This window comes from Balaenoptera physalus, assembly GCF_965194825.1.
Source record: "Balaenoptera physalus genome assembly, chromosome: 8".
Taxonomy (NCBI): Eukaryota; Metazoa; Chordata; class Mammalia; order Artiodactyla; family Balaenopteridae; genus Balaenoptera; species Balaenoptera physalus.
In genome coordinates, this window is record NC_138887.1 from 99,132,470 (window position 1) to 99,158,502 (window position 26,033).

The 26,033-nt window shown below is 38.7% G+C and overlaps 1 protein-coding gene across 1 annotated transcript in view; it reads right to left on the reverse strand.

The window, feature by feature from the left end:
- GRM8 (glutamate metabotropic receptor 8) overlaps positions 1–26,033 on the reverse strand; it is a 794,802-nt gene that overhangs the window by 439,161 nt on the left and 329,608 nt on the right. The window contains exons 3-5 of the mRNA XM_082472362.1: positions 12,196–12,331; positions 11,577–11,731; positions 10,356–10,493 (exon numbers count right to left, since the gene is read on the reverse strand). Of these exons, the coding sequence (XP_082328488.1) occupies positions 10,356–10,493; positions 11,577–11,731; positions 12,196–12,331 (429 nt within the window). The remainder of the gene's footprint in view (positions 1–10,355; positions 10,494–11,576; positions 11,732–12,195; positions 12,332–26,033) is intronic.

Below are 26,033 nucleotides of genomic sequence, written 5' to 3' on the forward strand. Positions count from 1 at the left end.
TAACTCCCTGGTGTGGCATATAAAATCTTACATGGCCCATCCTTTTCCTAGGTCTCTATCCTTCTCTTTTACTATTCTACCCCCCTACTCTCTACCACAGCCGTACTGAACTTGTTCATTTCCTCAAACCGCCATCCTCTCTCTTGCCTACTGGCCTTTGTGCTTCCATCTATTTGAAATAATAATCCTACCGATCACCTCTTTGTCCTGTCTAAATGCTGCTTATGTTTTAGTCTCAACTTAAATGACACCACTCTTCTCCCCTACACCACATTAGGTCTCCCATACATGCTCCCACTCACCAGCCATAACACATTTCATTGCAGGGATGCAACTTAATTACTCATCTTCTCAAACTATAAGCCCCATGAGGGCAAAAACCATTTCTGTTTCGTTCGCTAATATGCCCCCAACATCTAACAGTACCTGAGGAAAAGTAGGTAATAAATAAGCTGGATTCAATTCATTCATTCATTCAATAGGTATTCTGAGGAAGCCTATTTGTGCCAAATGGCTTCCTAAGCACTGGGATGCAACAGAGAACAAAACAAAGTCCCTGCTTCATGAAGCCCATGTTCTGTGGGGAAAGAAAACCAATGATAGACAAATAAATGAACATGCTTAAATGGAATTTTTTTTTAACATTTTTATTGGAGTACAATTACCCCACAATGGTGCATTAGTTTCTGCTGTATAACAAAGTGAATCAGCTATACATATACATATATCCCCATATCCCCTCCCTCTTGCGTCTCCCTCCCACCCTCCCCATCTCACCCCTCTAGGTGGTCACAAAGCACCGAGCTGATCTCCCTGTACCATGCAGCTGCTTCCCACCAGCTATCTATTTTACATTTGGTAGTGTATATATGTCCATGCCACTCTCTCACTTTGTCCCAGCCCACCCTTTCCCTTCCCTGAGTCCCCAAGTCCACTCTCTACATCTGTGTCTTTATTCCTGTCCTGCCCTAGGTTCCTCAGAACCTTTTTTTTTCTCTTGGTTCCATATATATGTGTTAGCATATGGCATTTGTTTCTCTCTTTCTGATTCACTTCACTCTGCATTACAGTCTCTAGGTCCATCCACCTCACTGCAAATAACTCAGTTTCGTTTCTTTTTATGGCTGAGTAATATTCCTTAAATGGAATTATTAAACACATTCTTAACTGACATTTTCTATCATATTTTCCAAATTGTCTTTTTATTATTCTGTTACATTAGAGGTAGTATGGATATATAGTATGCCCTGCCCACATAGTATAAATATAATTTAAAAAAAATACAACACTACAGAGTCATGGCTTTTATAATCATGAAACCAAATATTCCAGTTAGATTTAACTGGAAGACACAGGCCTATATGTGTTTATAGAATTATATTCTCATCTCCATATTAGCAGTGCAGTCAGAAATTTAAAGACAGATAAGCTACCAGAAGAGTACATTTTATTCTTAAATTACAGTAAAGGCTCTTTTAATATGACCATTTGTATTAAGCTTTCCCTTTCATTGAAAATGCCATTCCAACAATTAAAGTACTTGTCCAAGTTATGCCAAACTAGGCCCCATCATCATAGCTACACGATTCAAATGAAGAGCAAGAGGGCTATTGGCCATCATTTTTTACCAATTAGCTAACAAACATATAATGAATGCTAAGCCTGCACTAAGTCCTGAGGATACAGGTCCTGCCTACTAGAAGCTTACAGACTAGTATCTTCATGTTTCTAACTACTGTCTTTTTCATAAAATATAAGCTCCTTGAGGAGAAGGACTAGAGAGGTTTAGCATGTTATAGAGTTTTAACAAAAGCTACAAGTAACCAAAAAATAAGACTCTCCAGAAGGTTTTCTCAGTTAGCCTTAGTAAACTCTGATCACACTTCCTTTGATGTCTCCCTTGCCCTAATGTATCCAATTCCTTGTTCAGTTGAATATGTAGCTCTTTTTGTTTGGATGTGTTCATCAGAATTTGTGTAAGTCTCTTTTATTTCATCAAGTCATGGTGGTAGCCATAGAATTCCCTCAAATCTCATGGGTTTAAAGGAATCCCAAGATAAAATTTCTTAGAAAATAAATATTCCTTCTGTAATGTAAATAGTTGGGCCCTATATTTATCTGTCTTGTATGTTTTCTGAGGGAGAGGAAGAACATCAAATTTTCTTAATATTGAGCCATCTGTATATTCTTTCTTTCTTTGTTTTGCTTTGTTTTAATGAACTGGTTCCTTCAGTTGAAGTTCAATAAGCATTGAGGGAAAGATAATTTTTTCTAATGTTTCTATACTTTTATAATCCCTCTCTCATCCTCACTGGCTCAAGCTTTATTATGGGTTTTCAAATAATTGGTTCTTAAAAATGCTTAGCTGTCACTTATTTGCTTTTATTCCCTCGTCCATTTCTAAGTCCTTCAGCATAATATTCCAGAGATCATGTTTATCATGTTCTCCAGAGATACGTGTGACTCCCTAATCAATCATGCTAATGCCAGAGTCCATTGTATATTTTGCAGGAATAGATTTCTAGACTCGTAAATTCATTTTGATTCTATAGAATGGATGTTCTTCTGTTTTAAGTTACTGTCTGAAAAATGTAAGAGTTTATGTACACTTAAAGTTCACTCTTCAAGGGCACTTCCTTACACTTCCACACTTCCAGCAGTATTAGTGCTTCTCAGACCAAGAGCATCAATCTGACCCCCTTAGAAGTCAGGGAGCTTCACACAGAGGGAATACTTAACCCTAGATGGGCTAAGTATGTATATGTATGAAAACACTCAGACCGCTATGCCAGGGAAAAATAGTGGAAAGAGCAAGAGGGCTATTGGCCATCTCTGGGAAAGGCTGGGAAAGGCTTTCAGAACAGGAAAGGATTAAGAAAAGAATCAAGTGTCGAGTCAGATTTCAGCCCTACCATCACCTTCAGGTAGCTATGGGGCTTTAGACAACTCACTTAGGCCAGATGGGCCTCAATTTCCTTTACTGAGAAATGAAAGAACTGAGCAAAATGATCTCTATGGACATTTCCAACTCCTTTACTCTATGTGTGTTTATGACTGACAGTGCAGTTTTTTTAAGTTTTCAGAATATTTTTGGATCCTGATATGGCAAGCTTTGCTATCTACTTTGCAGATTTTAGAGATACAGGTGTAACTGTGTACGTTTCTTTAAATTTAGTAATTAAGCTTCCCACTTTCAAATTTCCTAATGAGGAGATAAATACACACACACACACACACACACACACACATATTACAATATCTTTATGCTTTACTAATTAAATACTTATTGAAGATAGTATACATAAAATAGGCTAGTGATTGTAAATTTTTGTATTTGAAATTTTAAAGTCATTTAGATGATCTTCTTTAAGACATCTTGAGTTTATCAGTAATCTTTAGCACAGTTGCGTATCTATTATGCTAATTTAATGTCAGGTACTTTTGTTATCTCTATAAACTAACTCTAATGCCCACCTGTTACTCAGTTGTGTCCCAGGGCCCATGGACTTCGCATGACCTGGGACTGGTCAGAAATGCAGACTACCTCACCCCAGACTATGAAATCAAAATCTGCATTTTAACCAGGTTCGCAGGTGATTTATGTGCTCACTAAACTTCTACAAGTGCTATTATACATTACAGTGCTTCCTGCACTGCTTTAAAATACATGGTGGGGGGAGGTTCCTATAAGGGAATGAATAAATGAGCAAACTAACTGTAATTCAGCAAAGTGAATTTCTACAATTCAATGCCACTGGACTTAAGAGTTATAGAAGCTTATGGTTGATAGTTTCTCCATTTCTTTTTAATATAGTCCTAGGTCTACCCTTAGAAATGGCGGGGGGCCAGGGAACTGGATGAAGAGCTTTATTCTGTTCAAGACCCACTCACAAATACTACATACACACTGAAAATCAATATGAAGTATATTAAAATGTTAGACTCTTTTCTGTAGGATTAGATAACAACCAATGTGCAATTTTTGTTTCACTTAATAGTTGGTGGTTTTAAATTTCATAATGCATTGCTGTCATACATAAAGTATCATAAAGAGAAAAAAAACCACTTTTCAACTATGTGGTTAAAAACTCTAAAATAAGTAAATAATAATATAAATCAAGGATATAAAATTCAAGTATAAGTTCAAATAAAACAGACAAGGATTCAAGCTGCAGCTGTAACACTGTGTGATTTTTCAGCCATCCACTAAACTTCTCTGGGTTCCAGTTTCTTCATCTACAAAATGAAAGAATGATCTTGATTTTATGCCCCAGCTCTAAAATTCTGATATCCAGTATGTCTGAAATCAATGCCCATTTGTCATCTCAAATGCACCTATTGAAATTCAGTATGAAATCTCAGAAGTGGCCTAAATAAGTTAAGAACAGGAACATATGAGCTAGATGGCCACTTCACGGTGCAAATGTAAAGATATTGTCCCCAACAGACTTTTTCTCTATGCGAGGAGCAAATGGGTATGACAGAACACATTTTCGTGCAGGGCAAGTTGTCTTAGTTTCCTTTCATTCTGAATCACCATTTCCAATTGTGCGATCCATCCCCCAATTCACTTATATGGACTCCATGAATCTGAGTGAATGGGTGAGAGCTTCCACATTTCACAGGCACCCAAAACAGGGAAAGGTTGAGGGAGAGTCACACCTGAAAAGTGACATAGTTATTCTGGCACCAGAAAGTAAACTGACAGGCCTTTTAGAAGCTAATTATTGAGCCTGCTATTTGGTTCACTGACAGAATTTCTTGTTTGTGGGAAGAAACATATTTGTGCACTGCTTTTTTCCATTACCATTATTTCTATCGTCATAAATAAGAACCAATAGGCCATTTCGAGTAGCATATGCTCACCACCATTTAGCATCTGAGTGTCAGCCGTACACAAGCTAAGCAAGAGTGCCCCAACCTCTTGGCTGAGAATTCAAACCCACGAGACAAGGAAAGCACTTCAAATTCATTAAGATGGTGTATATGTCTGTGTGAGCAACTTGAAGGCAAAGGTGATCTGTTCTTTGTCTGTGTCTCTAGCAATCTCTGGCACAAGGCTGGCTATCCAAAATGAATAAATAAGTGAATGAAGAATGAATGAATGAATGAACAAATTGTTGAATGAGGCAAAATGTTTTAAGATGCTATACCGACCGGATTTTGAGGGTTGGTCAGAGAATGTTGTTTTGGTAAGGGCAGAGCTATTTACAATTCATGATGGAGAAATGAAGGCCAGGACACAGTGTGACCCAAGAGAGAGACTGCCTTTGATTAGCAGTTGCTCTGCACCTGCTCAAGTTTCCCTGCAATATTCACTCTCAGGCCTGACAAGGAAAGACAAGAAATCAGAATGATGGCCATTACAAAATTCAAGTGAGACCTCCAAAGAAAAACTCTCCACTGTCAGTGAGGATCTTGCTGGACAAAACAATGTCAGGTAAGGGACTGATCAGAGGAAAAGCAGGAAAAAGAAAAAACGAGATGTTGAAGGGGAGCTGCGGAAGAGGAGTTCAGGCAGAGGTGTGAGTGGGAGAATAGGTGGGTGAAAAAAAATGCGCCAAAACAAGGAGAGCAGAGTTAGACCCACAGTCTTCAAGGGAGGGTGTGGGGGTCTGGGTCGAGAGGAGCAGAAAGGCATTAAGTCTGGGAGAAGACAGGGAGGGAGGAAAAGAGAGGAGAAGAGGTCAGAGAAATATCTATAAAATAACACCCATAAACAATGATAACAAGTATAAAAAAAATCTTTCTTCCTTCTTGAGAAAGACAAAGGGAATTTTAAGTAGGATTAAGTAGTAGTAGCTTTCAGAATTCAGCAGCTCTCAGAAGCAATAATAACTACATAAATAGCTAAGTGGATGGCAGGAATTACTTCACTTTGGAATTCAGCCAGCATATCAAAGTTAACAGTAATATCACATCTTTTTGAAAGCTTTCCTGAGATTCTAGGGGGGAAATTGTCTCAGAAAAACTGTACCAAGTTAATTTTAGGAAGAGGATGCTCCTCACTGCTTGAAGACATTCTATCTCCCGAAAATTGATAAGACAGAAGTTCTAGCCTGCTGGGAAGCACTCTCTTATCCATGTAAATACATTGCCAGTATTGCCCCCAACGGATGCAATTACGTTTACAGATTACCATCGCCTAATGTAAAATTTTACTCAAAACATAACCCACAAAGGATGCTCTAAATGCCACAAAAAGGACCTGTGGATATCCCACTTTCAGAGTTCTCTAACTTTTGGACTCATTGTGAATGGTTAAGATGTAAACCTTGTAAGTCTAGATTTTGAAACACGCACAATGTATACATTCATTTCTGAATTACGTGGAATTGGGCAAATTGGGAATATAAATAATGTTCAAACCCTGGACACCTCTACTCATGAATATCCTGTAGGTTTTTCCTCTTACGTACATTATGTACATTTCCTCTTTGACCACTAACGTGCTGACCATCTTCTTTGCTTCCCAAAAATAGAGATAAAAATTGAGTGTTGATGGCAATTTGGGGTACAAATATCTTCTCTCACCATCTGGAAACATTCATGTGTTACTGTTTTCCAAAAAAATAAGTTAGAATATTGCATTCTTTATTTATTTTCTACCCAGGGACAAATTATTTTAGTATCACTCACAATGGAATTTGCATGAAAATCTGTTTACTGACCCCATTCCATAAGGGTGCATTTGCCCTAGCACTTGGAGTAAACACCATTTTCATTGCACTAGAAATAGTTCTAATTGGGTAGATTGTTACAATTTTAGCATCACCCAAATAAATCAAAGGAATATGAAGCAGACATGCCACCAAGTCTGGATTATACAGCAACCCAGTTCAGTATGCCTGAAATAAGTATTCCTTATACACCATCAACAGATGCTAAAAGAACATCTGTAGACATCAAAATTTTTTGGAAAATATGAGTTTAGAGAAACTGATGATTCTGAAAACAGTATGTTAAAGAGTTATGTGATTAATTGCTGATTTTAACATATATATAGTATATATGTACATATATATCATATATATAAATATATATAAAGAACAGAATTCATTCATTTCACTAACTGGTAAGTTTTCTTTAATATGATCTAAACATGTGGATGATCAAACAATAACATTCAGAATTCAAAACTAAGCACCTTGGGGCTTCCCTGGTGGTGCAGTGGTTAAGAATCTGCCTGCCAATGCAGGGGTCACGGGTTCGAGCCCTGACCCGGGAAGATCCCACATGCCGCAGAGCAACTAAGCCCGTGTGCCACAACTACTGAGCCTGCGCTCTAGAGCCCCCGAGCCACAACTACTGAGCCCACGTGCCACAGCTACTGAAGCCCCTGTGCCTAGAGCCCGTGCTCCGCAACAAGAGAAGCCACCGCAATGAGAAGCCCACGCACCGCAACGACGAGTATCTCCCGCTCGCCACAAGTAGAGAAAGCCCGCACGCAGCAACGAAGACCCAACACAGCCAAAAGTAGTTAATTAATTAATTAATTAATTAAATTAAAAACAAAACAAAACAAAACTAAGCACCTTGTAAAATATACCTGAATGAGAAACACATCAGGTACTTTTTGTACAACTTCTCCTTTCAAACCTTTCTATAAACTGGCTGCTCTTTATATCCCATTATTCATTGACATGCAAAACTCCTCTCCAATAAGCTGAACCTCTGCACTGTTCTTCACACACCTCCATGCCACTCTCTGCTGACCCATCCTTTCCCTCATTTCGGATGCTTTCTCCAATCTTTCTTGTTATCAAACACTCGCCTCTTCCATGAAGCTTTGAATTTTACTTGAACTTACAGTCATACATTTTCTGAACTTCCTCAATATCTATGTCCAAATTTAACACTTAATCATAGGATTGTTTTGCCCTCTGCTTATGTACGTGTATCTCTTTTTCCCAACTAAATCACATGATTTAAAGGTAATACCTCCCTCTTAAGCCTCTCCCTAAAGTTTCTGTCAAGATCCTACTCCACATTTAACTTCTCTTTCTCTTGATAATTCTTCTGACTGCTACATTTATCTGAAAACATGCTTAAATGTGCCCTCTCCTAAAGAAACTTCTGCAACCCTGCTTCTTTCTCAAGCTCCCCCACCGTATCTACTTTCTTTCTCTGTCAAACTTCTTTGAAAAGCATTCTTTCCTCTACTTCTTCTATGCCCGCTCTATCTCCAGCCCTCGCAATCTGAGTCTCCACCTGAGTGCACCCCATCTTCTCTCCTGACTCCCAGTTCATCTCCTTCCCTAACAGCCATGCTCATTTCCTCTTCTGGCTCCTCCCCTAGAGGCTCAAGTTGTCATCCATCGTATCTGCTCAATTTCCTTCGGCAACTGCCTCTCTGTCCGCGTCTTTAACTTCCAGGTCTCCACATGCCACTCCCTAATCTGTATTTTTAGTGCGGCACACAATGTGGGGTGCCAGACCTTATGCTGCCACCTGCTGGGGAGTTCCATGAGGCGAGTTTAGAACCAAATTCAAGATCGTCCCTCCACATCTACCATCTGTGCTGTCCTTTCTGTTAAGTAATTCTCCTAGACCTAGCTGTCAAAGATTTAACATTCAGAACCTCCATCACTTACCATCATCCCCCCTGCGTTAATCACTCACTGTGTACTGTAAATACTACCTACTACGATCTCTCCACTCTGTGTTCCACCCTTAACTAGCACGTCTCATTTAAGCTGTGACTGCCCATTACAGGGGCTACTGGATGGGCCCTGACTGACCTTTCTCCTTTCTCTCCCCTGATCTCCAACCTTCCCTACCTTTCTGCCAGAGGAATCTTTTTGAAACAGGTATCTGAGCAGTGCCTTAAATGAAAAGCCTCATGTAATTCTACACTACAGGTAGGATAAAACCCCAACTCCTCAGGTCTGGAGCTTTTAGGAAGGCCTGCATGAGCTGGCCTGTCTCTTTATTCTCTTCTGCCCTCACTTTCCCTCTCACTCCCTATCTTCACTCTCACTCACTCCGGCCTCCCTGACCTTTTAGTATCTGTACCTTGAATCAAAGAGGCTTGCCCTGGATCCTAGAATGGGCTGCCCTCATATCTTCACATGGCTGACAACACTGGCCATTCAGGTCTGGTCTCAAATGTCACCTCCTTGGCAAAGCATCCTGACCAAACGATCTACAGTAATTGCCACCATCCCTCCCGAGACCACCTGGTCACTCTTTTCACATTTACTCTGTTGTATTTCTCCGAGGCATCTGGAAGTCTCTGTTCCTTTATACGTTTACTTATTTAGTGTCTGTCTTTTCACACTCAGATGTAAGCCCTGTGAGCATGAACTTTGTCTCACTTCACTTACCCCAGCTCCTGGAAGTCACATCCCTGCACAGGGTGGCCCCTATTTTCACATCCCCATCCTTGCTCCATTTATATGGCTGCTCTAGCACTTATCAGATTACATCTCTTATTTGAACAGCTATTTCCAAAGGAAGTGAATCGAGGGCAAGGAGGTCATATCAAAATGTCGGGGCCAGGGGGTAAGCAAGGGAGGAGTGTCTGGTTATAAGATGCTCATTCAGTGTGAAGATTTTAGTGTAGAAGATTTATGCATCTTTGTTAAAATTACCCCTAACTTTTTATGTTCTTTTTAATCATGCTGTACATATTTCATTTTCTATGTGTTAGTTTCTAATATATATATTTATATATATATAAATGGATTAAAAATGTTGTTTATATTGACCTTGTATCTTGAATTGATCTCGCTAAATGTACTACTTAGTTCTAAGTCACTTTTAAAATTCCATAGATATTTCTACGTACACAACCATGTTTCTGCAAATAAAAAGTTTCATTCTAACACTCAAAAAATGCACATTTAATATCACTATTATTTTTCAGCACAAGATATAGAAAATAGAGCATCAAAAAAAATCATAGCTGATAGAGCTGTGCAAGATATGGGGGACATGGATTGAAACAGTTGAAAAACACTATCTTAGAGCAATTTGTTATGATCTGTCATCCTCACTACATTTTGAGCTCCTGGCGAGCAAACTCATGTCTTGCTTATTTGTCAGTATCCCACCAAACCTAATAAAGTACTTTGCCTAAAGTAGGCACTCAATAGATGTTTTTTTAAATAGAATTAAAATATCCCAGTGTTGGACACATGGCACATGTTCAGTAAATACTTGTCCGTTGACTGTAAGAACCAATGAGCACACCTAAGTCTGTTGAATGATCAATGTAAGCTCAGCCCCGCTGAGAAACTATAACAAGAGACGTGAGGAAGTAGAAGATACCGTCATCATTATCCACATAGAAAAACTTCATTTCTCAGGTAATGATAAAACGAATGCACCAAGGAAAACATTTAAGTGGTTACCTGTGCATTTCTTTACGTGACTGTTCCTTTTTCCGTGTGATCCTAACTTGCATCCAAAATTCTCCTCCCAGAATTCCGCAAACCATACATTTCTTCGATTATTGGCAAGAGTTCGGCTTCTAAAGTATCGATCAAACCCTATTTTAAAGAAGAAAGGTATGATTTTAATATTCGTCCAAAATCAAAACCAAATACGATCAGAGCTTTTGAATAGATATTATATTATGTTGTGATCATTGCATGAAAAAATATATATAACAAATGGGGGAGGGCAGCCAATAACCCAGCAATAAGGCTTCCCTTGTGGCAAGAGTCAATGGGGATCAGTGGACAATATCTCCACTCCCATCATTCACCATTCAGGCACCTGACTCTAGGGACGCACACAGCAGGTAAGCCTGTTGGGTTCCATCCACACCACCTCTCTCTCTCCTCTATGTCTCCCAGTGGCAGCAAGCAGTGACCTCATGCTGAATATTCAAAACCAACTCAGACTTTTCTCATTCTCCTCTCTCTCCCCTAGCACGAGTCAGTGTTCCAAGCTTCCGTGCTTCTACTTGCCTCAAGGTTTATCTGTCCTGCATGTTCCATTTTCAGCTAATTCAATAAAGTAATCACTACTAATGTAATCTTCTGCAGTCATGGGTAATGGGCTAGTGTCATTCTGCTCAGGTAACCACCTCACTGAAGGGAGACCACCTGGAAATAATGCCTTACTACCAAGGATAATGGCAAAGGTAGGAATTTCAATCACTGTCGAGATCATTGGAAAAGATATTTGGGAGACAGAGTGCCTTTCAGAGTTGCTCCACATCTTTGCTGTTGCATTTATTTACCCATAGAGCCAGGCCAGCATCATGTCTTCATTTGCTATAAGGCAAACACTCTCCTTCCAACAATGCTATAACCATTGTATACACCCATGGAAATATGCAAACTTAGAGGGCAACTACTAACATCATGGAGATATCCAAGGCCAACAATAGTGCCCCCTAAAAAAATATCTAGTGGGTACTCTTTTCTAATAAAAAAAAAAAAATATATATATATATACAATATGTTGAGTTAAATAGTTACTGTCTTGACCATTCTGCCATCAGCCCTAAAAATTCTATCAAGTCATTAATAATGGATTCATTTCATCAAATGCTGATACCCTGATTTTGCTTTTGAGTTTAGATTCAGTTGGAATGAAGCAAATTCTCTACAGTGCATCCTTACCATCAATTGACGCTCTTTTGGGCAAAATTGTCACAGCCCCTTCTGCAATCTCCTCCTGCTGATAAACAGGTGCTATTTTGGATCCCCAACTATCTGAGCCAATCCAGAGAAAATGCCCACTTTGGTTTAATTTTTTCGCTGCTTCCAATATCCTCCTATTGGAATAAAAAGAAATAAAACATATCACATTTACCAAGAAACTCTACACTTGTGAATGTTACAAGACCAGCTATATCAAGTCATAAACACTCAGTAGGTCACCATTAAACAACCAATCATTCTAACTGCCTGAGTCTTATCATCTCCTAAAGGGAATATATTGGAGACTTTAACTCCAGGACCTGATAATTAGCCTTATCCTTAACCTCACTCACATCATTTTGTTTATCATCGTTATTTGTCTCATTTCTTTCAGTCCCCAGGTTTTACTTGATAAACAGATTGGACTGAGAAACTAGAAGGCTGTTGTCTCTATGTAGCAGAAGGCAGTCTGTAATTGCATGAGAATGTTGCAATTCCTATGAAATCTCACAAGATTTTACATTGAACATGAAATATGTTAGAAAAAGGATGTGGGCTGAAAATCGGATCCTACATGAGGAAGAAAAGCAATCAGCACCTGATGTCATCTTCATTAGCAAACATAATCACTGCCCGAGCATTAGGTGTTTCTAGCAGACGCTTGATTATTTTTTCAAATTCTCCAGGTCTTGGTTCACGTGGGATTTTCTGTGATTGAGCAATGCAAACACCACCTATTAAAAAAAAAAAAGAAAGAAACAGAGAAAGTGATTAGGAAAAGACATTTACTTAACACACTTAATGAGGTTAGTTACTTTATAAAAACATATGACTCAGTAAAGGATACTGTTTCTCAAATGACATCAATAACTTAATCATCAGAGTTTTTTTCCAAGTTTAAACATTATTTTTGTGGATGTCTTTAAAAAAACCAAAGTGTACAAAATGTGGGACAAGAGAGAAAGAGTGGGAAGAAGGCTCTTTTAATTCATTTAACCTAAGTCCAAGGATAAGTGTCTGGATTAATAAAAGGTATGAGTATGTCTTATAGGTGAGACCACCTGTGAGGAAGGACAGTCCTTTTGCTAATTTTATTTATTAGTAGACTTCCTTTAAGGTTAATTTCCTTTTTTTAGCTCATAGTATTGCAGCAAGATTCTTATGCAGCACCATAATATGTTATGAGACAAGTGGTCTTCAAGACTGAGACACTAGCCAAGTTTCAAAGACACAAACCCTCAGTTGACGTATGTCTCCACCATGAAAATCAAAATGGCAGAAATCCCATCCCACTCACATGGAAAAAGAAAAGAACTCTTCTTTTGGCCTCTCCTTTTAAAGCAACAAGAAGCCAAAAAGAAAAGTTTAGAAAAGATCTCTGCCCCCTGCCGATGAGCTGGGCTAGGAGGAGAAGAAGGAGGTTTCCTTGGTTGCAGTGGTACAGTTATAACAGTTATAACATATTCTAATACTAGGAGAAAAAGCAATATTAGCAAGATGTTTCAATAGCATTATGGTTTAAGCAGGCTTTTTGAGTCGCTTGACAAGAAAATCATCATTTATAGCATTGCTTCAGTAGGCAAAGGCAATTTTTCTTCTAAACAGTTGACAATGCATTCAGTCACCCAAACATTACTGGATGCCATTATATGCTATGCATTGGGCTGGACCTGGGAATGCGTAGTCTAATCCAGCAGTTACCAGCTAGTCTGGGAGAGGGGCATTCCAATAAATTATCATGGAACATGTAATAAATTTTAGAATGAAGAGAGTATACCACACTTTGGGAGCACAGAGGAAGGAGTAATTCAAGTGCTTGAGAGAGCTGGATTTTAAAGGGCAAATATACATAAACATAGGGACAAAAATGGGATATTTCTGATAGAAGCCAAGGTATGAAAGAACCTTGCTTGATCGTGACCTATGGTCGAGACTGGCTGGGGCTGAGGTTGGAAAGAATGGACAGGTCCAGCTTGACAATGACTTTGTCAGACATGCCAAATAATTTAGATTTTATCTTGAAAAGGATGGGAACCCACTGAAAGTTCACGAGCAGGAGAATTACATGTTGAGCTGTATGCTTTAGGAAGAAACCTCAGGTAGCCAAACAAAGAAGAACCATGTGGTAGCCAGACAGTGGGTGTCCAGTGTGTTGTGATCAGATTTAACATACGTGACAATACTGTATGATTGACAGTGCTAGAGTACTGAAGGTTATTTTTTGTATAAGTTAGAGCACTGCCAAAGTTATCCCTGCAATAGCAATACCCTCACTAACCCTACACTATGCTCTTCAGGGGTGGGAATTGCCCATAATCCACAGACAGAGCCTGTAGTTAGTTAGTCTACTGATATGCCATGAATAGTTGTGATGATTGATTCATTCCTTCAGCAAATATTTATGGTGTGCCCACTATCTGCCAGATACCGTGTGGGGCATATGGATTTACAGTGGTGAATAAAATAGACATGGCCCTTGCCTTCACAGGTTTAGAGATGTTATGGGTAAAACAGGCTTAATGCAAAACAAACCCACAAAATAAGTATATAAGTATAAGTTATGGCAAGTCCTATGAGGAAGAGCAAGGACATTTAATTTAGATTGAGGAATGTTTGGTAAAAGTGTCCCTAAAGTTGGTATCACTTGGTTAAGGTCAGAAAGAAGAGAGAATGGGAGAGCATCACATGGGAAAGTGCAGGAAAGAGCCAGTGGAGTTAATGAGTGAAGGGGAGAGAAGTGTGAGACAAAAATGAGAGGTAATTTGGGGGCCAAATCATGCATGGCATGCAGGGCCTGCAGAAGATTATGTGTAATTAAAGTGCCTGACATTTAGTAGCCCATAGGGATACGTCTTGTCTATGACTGCTGCATTTCATGGAAGAAAAATGAATGAGGACCATTGAATGATGTAAGAGGGCAACCTGGAGTGAAAAGAACAGGAGGCCATGAACCCAGTTAGGAGGTTATCAGAACAGGCAATGGGAAATGATGACTAGGGTAATGCTGCTGGTACTGATGAGGGGCAGGTGGACCTGTGAGAACTGGAGTTAGAATCAGTAGGGCTTTGTAATATTTTTCCCACCTTTATTGAGACATGACTGACAAATAAAAATTGTATATATTTAGGTTGTACCGATTGGATCTAAGTAGTGAGGTAGGGGGAAACCATTAAGCATGACTCTAAGGTTCTGGCCTTGGTGATCAGTTTGTGTGATGACACCATTAAACAAGCAGGAAACACAGGAGGCTGAACAGGTTTGGAGAGGAGGAAAGAATGATTTTGATTTAGGATGAGTTGTTTTCAGAGTACCCATGGAACAGCAAACTGAAAAAAAGTGAATCTGGAGCTAAGGAGAGAGAAGGGAGTTGTAATCACAATGTTGCCTGATGCAGATACAGTAAGAAGTTGAAGTGTTGGGAATGAAGAGATCACTCAAAGAGAATATTGAAATCAACAACAGGAAAAGGTGAGTGACAGAGCTCTCTGAAAACCCACCAGCTTGGGGAAGGGAGCTAGTGAAAGAGACTGGACAAAAGTGATTACATAGTTTGAGGAGAAAACTTTGGGGACAAAGTCTTAAGTTGAAGACTATGCATAATGTGTTTAAAAATCAGACAAACAAACAAAAAACTGTGGTGAGTGGAAGCATTAGGTAACCACAGAAATGCAAGACCCAAACTGTAACACTCTCTGGGGAACAACAGCTGTTTCAAAATATGACTGCTCTTTTAAGAAAATTGCTCTGATTACTTAAGGATCCTATTAAAGACATGCCATATCCGAAATATCATTGTGAGATTAATCCTGACTCCACAGCCAGAAGAAGTGAAGGCCAGAAAATTTTTATTATGACTATTTCAGATGAGGCAAACAGGCAATCCAGACATACGGTTTAGTCTGAATTCATTGATGTATTCGTTTACTACAGATCTAGTGAACATTTTTGTTTGTAAAAAGCTGAGTTGGGTTGGAATTTTACATAGTCTATTCATATGTTTTTATTCCTTTACCTCACTTTTTATTTGTCAGCCGGGTCAATTGGTATTTTCCTGGAAAGAGGGACTGAACAATTAATTTATTTCAGCTGAGCAAATCCTTATGCAGATCCTGCACCACATGGCATTGTGCTGTTTGGTGCCTTATGGATATTTTATTAAATTGTAGAGTATGTTACTCTCAAGTAATTGGAGTTAGAAGATGAGGATTTTTTTCTTAGCCTTGAAACTCATTCACAATTTCCATCTTCACATCAGTCAAAAAGCCACACTCATAAGCACATATCGTCTACTACATTTCCGGAGCTACAGACATTCTGTCTCCCATTCTGTCCACAAAAGTCTTATAACTGAATGACAAGATGTACACATAAGAAAAGCCAGATAAGAATGTAAAATGATAGACTGCTAAAAAATAATAGCAGAAGATCAAATCAACTGCAGTAATAAATGACAAGTCCCCCCTCCCCCGCCGCCAAATAGTCCAATGACTTCATAAGAAGAAGAGGTCATTATATACTGTTAGAGTTGGGGTAAAGTACCAATGAAATTTAGTCAAACATTCAGGCTTTATCAAAGACGTGCTTTCCTTCAATACTCATTATATGTTGTTTCAATTTTTAAAGAGACTCTCTGACTTGATTTAGACTCCTGGGGTGGGAGGAGGAAGAGGAACTGCTCTCCATCAAAGCACGTGTCTATTGCATCTATTTCTTCATACCTCACTCTGGAAGAGTACTGATTGTATACAATTCAAGGAACACTAACTTTCTTATTCTACAGCTGTCCCCAGTTCTGCAAGAAATAATTTTGAAAGCTTAGCACTTAGGAAAGGAATGTTGTACGGAGGAATTTATAATTGGCTGTTTTCTAGAATCTTCTGTCTGACTTCCTCATTTGTGTCAACGTTTTCCTTTTGATTATTTAGTGATAATTAAAAGATCATTTGTTGAACGGAACATTTTACATTCACTCTACAACACACGTGATCACTCCTTCCCAGTCTCATTCACTCTTACCTCCCTAGTCGTAGCGAAAGCGCTCTAAGATTGGCATTATCACCACATTTCTGATGAGGAAACTGAGAAACAGGGGTGTCAACAGCTGGCAAGAGGTTGGAACCCAGGTTCAAAGTCAGATCTGACTCCAAGACTAGACTTTTTCCATCATCTTTTCCATCACTTGCCCAACTGACCGGTGTCTCAAGTTGGTTCACAATTTCTGTCAAGTTCTAAGTAAATCAAATCGAGTCTCTGGTCATATAACTTGTTAGATCTGCGTGACAGAATGGTTTTGATACATAAACAAATCAACAAAGTTACCATTTTATCAATGGTTAAGGTTATTGGTAAAAAAGTGATTGGTCAAAATTGTTGGTTAACCGTAAGAGATTGCTTATAATTGACCCTAATAAGAATGTGATATAGTCAGTCAACTATTATTAAATTATTTCTTATGAATGCACTTGCAAATAATAGCAATGAAAAAAACCAAATAACCAGTTTTTTTGTTTCTCTCTTAAAGACAATAGAAACATGTTAACTCTTAAAAGTGCCGGGATCCCAATTCCAATTCTTAGGGAGTGAGGAATTTCCCCACTGTCACCAGGCAATCCTCTGACAAAAACTGGGTGCCCTACAATTCAACTCATTTCTGATACTATCTACCTGGATATTGTCAGATTCCACAGGTTAAGGGTTCAAGTCCTACAAGACTGTCTGCCCAGCCCCCACCCCACTTCAGATGTCAGTCACAAGCCCTGCTTGTTACCTGTGCTTCTGACCAACTGGTTATAGATCAGAGGTTCCCAAAATCTCCTCCTTGGGTTCAATTAATTTGCTAGAGAGGCTCACAGAACTCAGAGAAACATTGTACTTACTAGATCACTGGTTTATTATAAAAGAATATAACTCAGGAACAGCCAAATAAGAGATGTTCAGGACAAGGTATGCGGAAAGGGCACAGAGCTTCCATGCTCTCTCTGAATCTCCAAGTGTTCACCAACCCTGAAGCTCTCCAAACCCCATCCTTTACAGTTTTGATGGAGGCTTCATTACATAGGCATGATTGAAATGGCCATTGGTGGTTGAACTCAATTTCCAGCCCCTCTCCCCTCCCTGCAGGTTGGGGGGTGAGACTGAATGTTCTAACCCTCTAATCCTGTGGTTGGTCTTCCTGACAACCAGCCCCAACCTTAGGTTACCTACAGGCTTTCCCAAAGTCATCCATTAGCATAACAAAAGACAACTTTTTCACTCTCATCACTTAGGAAATTCCAAGGATTTTAGGAGCTCTGTGCCAAAAACTGGATAAAGACTAAATACGTATTTCTTATTATACATCACAATATCACAACTCTATGCCTTACTCTTTTTTTTTTTTTTTAACATCTTTATTGGAGCATAATTGCTTTACAACAAATGCTGGAGAGGGTGTGGAGAAAAGGGAACCCTCTTGCACTGTTGGTGGGAATGTAAATTGATACAGCCACTATGGAGAACAGTGTGGAGGTTCCTTAAAAAACTAAAAGTAGAACTACCATATGACACAGCAATCCCAATACTGGGCATCTACCCTGAGAAAACCATAATTCAAAAAGAGTCATGTACCACAATGTTCATTGCAGCACTGTTTACAATAGCCAGGACATGGAAGCAACCTAATTACTCTTGACATCATTTCTTTCCACCTCTCTGGAGACATAAGTAAAATAACAATTTGGCCCTAATGTAATTGGTCCTTTAGTGATAGTTCAGTAAAATTTGTTCTAAGGTTTGAACAAGTGTAATCACGCCTTTTGTAACAGTATTTTCACCTCCTTATGTGGTGTACAACTGGGACTTAGCAGCAAAGTATACAGTGTGATGAAAGTTTGTCTCTTTGTCAGCTTCAAGTGCACTTTGTGAAAGAGAAGATTTACCTCACCATCGCAGTGAAGAAAAAGTGTTATCTTGAACAACATGCATTAAAAGAGCAAAACTGCACTTAAATCTGTGCTCACTCCCCCACCACCACCACCACCAAACCTGTTATGCTTTTTCCTCTATCAAATGCCAAGTCACCCTTAAAAAGACTGAAAAGCAATGAAATGAGGGAATGAAAGTCCTGGTACAGAAGGGGCATGAGCGCCTTGCTACTCCCCTCTTTGTCCCCTAAGAGTGGCAATAGGGACAATCCAGTAGGGAGAGGACTGGCTCAGAGAGCCCCTTTCCTGCCAGTCTCCGTGTGACTCAGAGATGCTCATGCTTGGAAGGCAGATTGGGCTGGGACAGGTTCACAGGGTCAGTTTCGTACATACTAGGCTTTCTAACATGGCCTCATTTCATCACAGATCCACTCAGAGGCACAGAGTGGTACGGGGGTTATGAATATTGTCTCTGGTGCCAGACTTCCTCACTCCAAATCCTGGCCCTTCTCTGACTAGCTGTGATGCTGGGTAAGTTGTGTGACTTCTCTGTGCCTCTGTCCCTCCATCTAAAGATTGAGAGGATGCTAGTATCTTCCAAATGGGTTATTGTGAAAAGATTAAATAATCACTCAACAGATTAATTTGTTTCCTCAGAAAACACGTTCATTGTAAATTGTTTAAAATAAAAATTGACAAACCCCAAACAGAAACAGTAACTCACTTCCACCAAGCAATACTTACCTATAACATTAATTCTAGACTCCTCAAATTTCATTCCCCAAATGTACAGAGAATAACAACTCTTACTAGCAAGTCCAGTCAACGGGGATGCTAAGTACAAAAGGTTCTACGTTAGAAGGGAAACTTGTGCCCATCACCACTAGAACTAAACGTCTAATGTGTTGCCTCTTCCCCCTCCTGAAAACTGGAAAGGGCTAAGGAGACATGGGTACAGTAGATGGGAAAAATTCAGGAAAAGAAAGGATGAGGAAGAAGAAGAAGAAGAAGGGGGGTGGGGAGAGGTTGAGAAGGGAAATGACATGACTTGGGGGAAGAAAAAGAAGAGGGAAAAGAACAAGAGTAGAGAGAGGAGAGACTAGAGGGCAGACCATCCACACCAGAAGTATCTTTGGAGCTGGGCAAAAAATCCATTCTCTTTAGGGTCGAAACAGCAAATGTGGAGTTAGGAACATTTGGAGAAGGAGCACTTGATGAGGTTTAAATAAATTTTACTACTGTGTTGTGTGCATCTGTATTTACGTGAATTATTTTCTGTGTACTATTTTTGGAGTGTTTTGGGATTTTTATTTTGTTTTGTCTGTTTTTTTTTTTTTTTTTTTGCTATTTCAAAGTGGATTCCCAGACACTGGGGCCAAAAGTATGACAGGAAGGTTTTGAAAGATAAAACGAACTCCCTGTAAATGCTCAAATGCTCAATATGAATAAACTCTCTAAGAAAAGAGAAATTTCATATTTTCTAGCCCATTGCTTGGAAAAACCATCATGCCAATGACCACTAGAATCAAAGTGAGCACTGGTTAAATTTCTTACCCTTCTGGATTAGGAAAAAAACAGTACTGGACTTTGGATTAAGCTCATTACAGTTACAGATGAGAAATTAGTAATTCAGTTACAGATGAGGAATTCATTACAGAATCATGCCTATTAAATGAGTGAGGGGGAGAGTAGACAATCGTGGCATCCGCCCTTCTTCAATCATTCAACAAATATTTATTGAGCACGGTTACAGGTCAGATACTTTCTAGACACAGAGTATACAGCAGTGAATAATATAGAGAAGGTCTCTGACGTCACAGAGCTCACATCTCAGTAAATCCCTAGGGTCTTGTGAAGCCTGATACCTGTGGGCATTCATTGGATGTGTGATAAATAAGTGAATAAACAAGAAATTCTTATTTCATGATGTAGTAGAATGATCTAATAAAGAGATAATAAGCATATCCATGTATTAAAAATACCATCATTCAGAAAAAGGCAAAGCATCTCTGCATCTATGTTATATATGTATGTAACATAAAGTCATTTCCAAATACCTTCTGCAAATAGGACACTCTCAATAGTATCTCAACAGCAGCTATCAGAGCCTGCAAACTATGAACATTCTTCTACACAAGTAATATCTTAGTCTACTTACCAGCATTACCTGAATTCTGCTATATATTGGCTTTCAGTGCAGCATTTTAACAGATACTCAAAGGGGGCTGACATTCTTGATTTAAAGAAGAAGGAACTAATAGCTGAAAGATCATTATTGTTTTAGCTATATAACTCTTCAGAGCAAGGCTTGCACCACAACCAACGTACAACAGTGACTAAGCTAAGAAGTGGACTTCAGAGAACAAAAACAAAGCACCAAAAGCATTTAAAAACTCCATCTTTCAAGCAAATGCAAGTACTTGTAGTATTTCTGTACATAGTTCACAATAATTTTCCACAGCAAGATTTGATCTATGTGTTTGAGGCATATAAAAGTTAAAAATATAGTTATATATTTAACTCTTTGGATTCAAATAGAACTAAAAAGAGAGAAGAGTAAAATGACCCGTTTTTGATAGCCAGACATTGTACAGTTAGTTATTTAAAGAACTCTTTTTAAAAACATTTTTAACAGTTTTATTGAAGTGTAATTGATATATCAAAAAAAACTACATATGTTTAATGCATAAAATTTGATGAGTCTGGACATATGCATACACCTATGATACTGTCATCACAATCAAGGTAACAAATATATCCATCATTTCCAAGTTTCCTTGTATCTCATGTCCCCTTTGTGCGTGTATGTGTGGTAAGAACACTCAACATGAGATCTATCCTCTTAACAAAATTTCAAGTGAATACCATGCTGTTAACTATAAGCACTACTTTGTACAGCAGCTCTCTAAACCTTATTCCTCTTGCATAACTGGAACTTTACCCCCATTGAACAACAACTTCCCATTTCCCCTTCCTCCCAGCCCCTGGTAACCACCATTCTCTCTGCTTCTATGGTTTCACTACTTTAAACTCCTCACATAAGTAGAACCATACAGCATCTGTCCTTCTGAGATTGGCATATTTTACTCAGCGTAACATCCTCCAGGTCTGTCCATGTCGTCTCAAATAGTAGGATTTCCTTCTTTGTTAAGGCTGAATAATATTCCATTTTATGTGTATTCCACATTTTCTTTATCCATTCATCTGTCAGTAGACATTTGGGTTGCTTCCATATCTTGGCTATTGTGAATAATGCTTCAAAGAACACAGGAATGCCGATAACTCTTCCAGATCCTGTTTCAATTCTTTTGGTTAAGTACCCAGTCATGAGATTGCTGGATTATATGGTAGTCCTCTTTTTAATTTGTTTGAGGAAGCTCTACTATTTGCCATAGTGGTTGTACCATTTTACATTCCCACTAACAGTGTACAAGGGTTCCATTTTCTCCACATCCTTGACAACAGTTGTTATATTCTGTTGTATGTTTGTTTGATAATTGTCATCTTAACATGTGCAAAGTGATATCTCGTTGTAGTTTTGATTTGAATTTCCCTGATGATTAGTGATATTGAGTAACTCTTCATATACATAGTGGTCACTTGTATGTTTTCTTGGGAGAAATACCTAAGTCCTTTGACCATTTTTATTTATTTATTTTTAAATTTTATTATAGTTTATTTACAATGTAGTGTTTTTGACCATTTTTAAATTGAGTCACTTGGGTTTTTGCTATTGCACTGTAGGAGTTTAAGGACTCTTGTTAAAATAAATTTTACACTAGATTTTACTCAAAATAGAAGGCAGTTAGTAACTTGAGATGCAAGACTCCCCATACACAAAAGAAATTAACTCTATTACGTTTTCCTTAACTAAAAACCCATTTAGAACAAATAGAAAATAATAATAATAATAATAATAGTGTATTGAATACTAGTTCACCATGCTTTAATATCTCATTTCACCCTCATAATATCTCAGTGCTACTGAATATGTAGGGTAAACATCATAAACTTGAGGAAACTCTCCCTGAGGTCACACAGCTAGGAAGGAGTCAAGTGCAGACCTTGTGACTCTTATCCTCGTAGCCAAGTATATTCATTGTACTTTGCTACTATCTCTCATAATTGTCCCCTTGATCATTAAAACTCCTCAATATAAATAATTAAACAGCATCAACAGGTAAGGTAGTATGACCAAAATGTGAACTCCAAAGTTCTATACCATCAAGACTGAATAACTTAGGAAAATGGATTTTGGTCTGGTTCAGGTTGGACAAAAATCTCATTCATTAACATCCTCTCAAAAGAGTGTCCTGCAGGCTTCTTCTCTACATGAACCCAGGCATGCCCGCCAACACTCGCAGAGCATTAGCTGTGTGCTTACTATATGCTGAGAGCTCTGTTGAAATCTGGAGATACAAAAATGAGTAAGAAGCCACAGTCCCTGGTCTTGAGGCACTCACAGTAAGTAACACAATATGTAAACAGTATTACAATTTCATGTGAGAAATGCTACAATGCAGGGTAGCCTAGGGGTATGGGACCAAGAAAACAGAATCGAGTTAACTATGAATAAGATTCACCAGCTCCTGCCAGTGACCGTAGGAATACATGGTCAAAGAAGCGTAAAAAGCAGCTGTATGGTACATTCATACACACCAGGATCAACAAAGTCAGAAAACATTTCAGAAGTAAGCTTATGATTGATTTAGCCAGCCAGAAACCAGCAAAATCTATTTCTAATGGAAACTACCTGTCATCAGACATAGCCAGTATTTCCAGTGAAACTGTGATTGTCATTAATAATTTAAATACGATGTAATAAATACCTTGCGTTTATGTACAAGGGGGATTTAATTTTACTTTTCCACAATAAGAAACAGACCACTCATCTTGAAGTGGAAGGAATACAGAGAAAAAAATTTGAATACCCATTAAAATGGCCATTTGAAAGGATTAGAACAAAGCATCAGTTCTAAGAACCAAGGATTTTAGTTGGGTTCAATGCATTTTAATCACAACTAATCAAACAGCTTATACACGGCTTTGTTTATTTCAATGTTAAAACATGTCAGAACTTGCAAGAATAGTTTTTAAAAAGTTTATTCCTATTATTGCAAACTGTGAATGCACAAGCCAAGGCAAAATCTGCATCATTTAGAGATTCACTATCAAACATTCTTTTACTGAAACCAAGAAACGTCTATACCCTCAGTGTTATAGGAACAGAGCAGGTATGTTATGACATTTTGCATTAAATTATATCATTTATCTAAGGGGGATCTTAGAAAAGAACATTAAGCTTTCAATAATCCCAACATCATTCAAGCACAAAAATGAAAACTGCAGATCAGAACTGCAAATGACAAAAGGATAACCATTTGTTACCTCATAAATTTCTATGGTATAATTTCTACAATTTCCATTCATGCCGTGACTCCCAGATAAAACCCATTCTCTTTACAAATGCATTATATCTTAACAATATACTATAGCAAGTGAATATCTATAAAATGAAAAGCAGTTCGGCTTGTGGGAAAAAGATCCTGAAATATGAATAGTACGACAGACGTACTGGCTCTACCATTCTAACAACAAGTTCACTCAAGCCATGATATAATTTTCTCATTCCTACATTGGATCATGCCCATGTCCCCTTTGTAGGGCCCTCTCTGGCTATCAGTTTCCTCATTTGTAAAAAGAAGGGTGCTTGATGGGATGACCTCAAGATTCCTTTGAATTTCAGCATTTTGTGTTTCTATGAATATACCACATATACTGCCTCCCATGAGTACTGTGAATTATTACATAATTATTACATAATTAGTAAGTTCTAATATGGAAATAGAAAGAACATCATGTAAAATACAATAAATCACTTGTTTAAAAGCCTACAGGAGAAAAACTAGAAGAGACATAAGAAAATTTATTCAATTCAAAATTATGAAGCCTGGGTAGCTTAAAAACTCATTTTTATGAGGGTATTAGAGTCTCAGTCAGGTGCTTTGGGTCTGGAGACCAGTTTGTCGAAGCACTCTCATTCCTTCTCAGCTGATTGAAAAGGAAATGAGACGGGGGGTTCAGCATAGTCATGATGGAGACATTCATGCAGATTTGTCCATTAATAGCTTTCATTTCACTATTCCATAAGCCTCCCTTCTCCTCTCATCTTTTAATTTCCCTCTCATTTCTTTATCCTACTCCACTTTCCTTTTCTTCTTTTTCTTTGCTCCTCTCTTACTCCCCCCTCTCCCCTTTCAAAAACCAGAATATGGTGACAGGTCACCTGATGTAGCACCCTTCCAAGCCTGTCCCGCTGTTCCCTAAGATTCACTAACAGGACAGAGCAGCAAAAAGAACTGCTGTGTGGCCTGGAGTCTGGTTAAGCATGGAAACGAGAACACATTCATTTATCTCCACTTCCTCCAAATATCCAACTGAGTATCAAATGGAGTTGAGTATCAAATGGAGAAAACAAGAAAGAAATGTCATCAATGTTTCGAAAGCTGAAAAGCAGATGATGATCAAGTCATAACTGACTTGCCAGGCAGAAAAAAAAAACTGAAAGGAAAGCCCACAGGGCATGGGGATGCAGCTGATATGAAGAGAAACAAAGCAACCACTCCACCCAACACCAGGAAGGCTCTAGGAGTGGAGGCGCCAGAGACTCCAGAGGTGGGGGTGAAAACAGAATTGGGTGAAAATCTCTGTGTCTTCCTCCAACTACAGACCCTCTGCACAGAAGATCAGAGGGTCACTGTAGAGGATGAACTCAAGGACACCAGACCCAGCAAGGACTGTGCAGGTTTCTATAAAGTGAAAGCCTGTATGCTGAATGGGGATCCCCTGGTCCTGGCCCCCCTTCCCTGCTTAGCACCCAGACTCCAGCTGCCTAACTTTCATCTCCCAGGCAGGAAACTGGAAGAGTCTTCTTGGGAGAAACTGGCCAAAGGGTGACACCATACTGATACTCACTGATGGATGTCTCCCAATTAGATAATCATGTCTACTTGCTCATTTTAAAGTAAAGCCACAGTCAGGGAACCTGACCCACAAGTCGCAAGCTTCCAAACAGCACCAGGACCACATTCTTAATGTCGCACCAAACAGAGGAGAAGAACTCAGCAGACACAGAAACAAGACATAAGCAGAAGATGACTTCAAGAATATTAATAACCTCAGGGAGAAGACATTCTGTCCATGCAACAAGAACAGGAGGCTATAAAAACAGGAGCATTCAGAGAATAAGAAAGAGCTCTTGGATATTAAAAAAGATAAGTGAGATAGAAATACCTCAATAGATAAGATATAAGAGAAAGTGAAGGAAATATTTCAGAAAGTAAAACAAATGAAAAATCGTCATGAAATTAGGGAATGTATCCAGGAGGTTCAACATTCAAACTCTGAAGTCTCAAAAAGAAATGGAGAGGCCATTACCAAAGAAATAAAAGAATATTTCTGAGAACTGAAGAACATGAGTTTTTGACTTGAAAACACCTGTCAAATTTGTAGCAAAAAGAAAAGAGAAGGATGA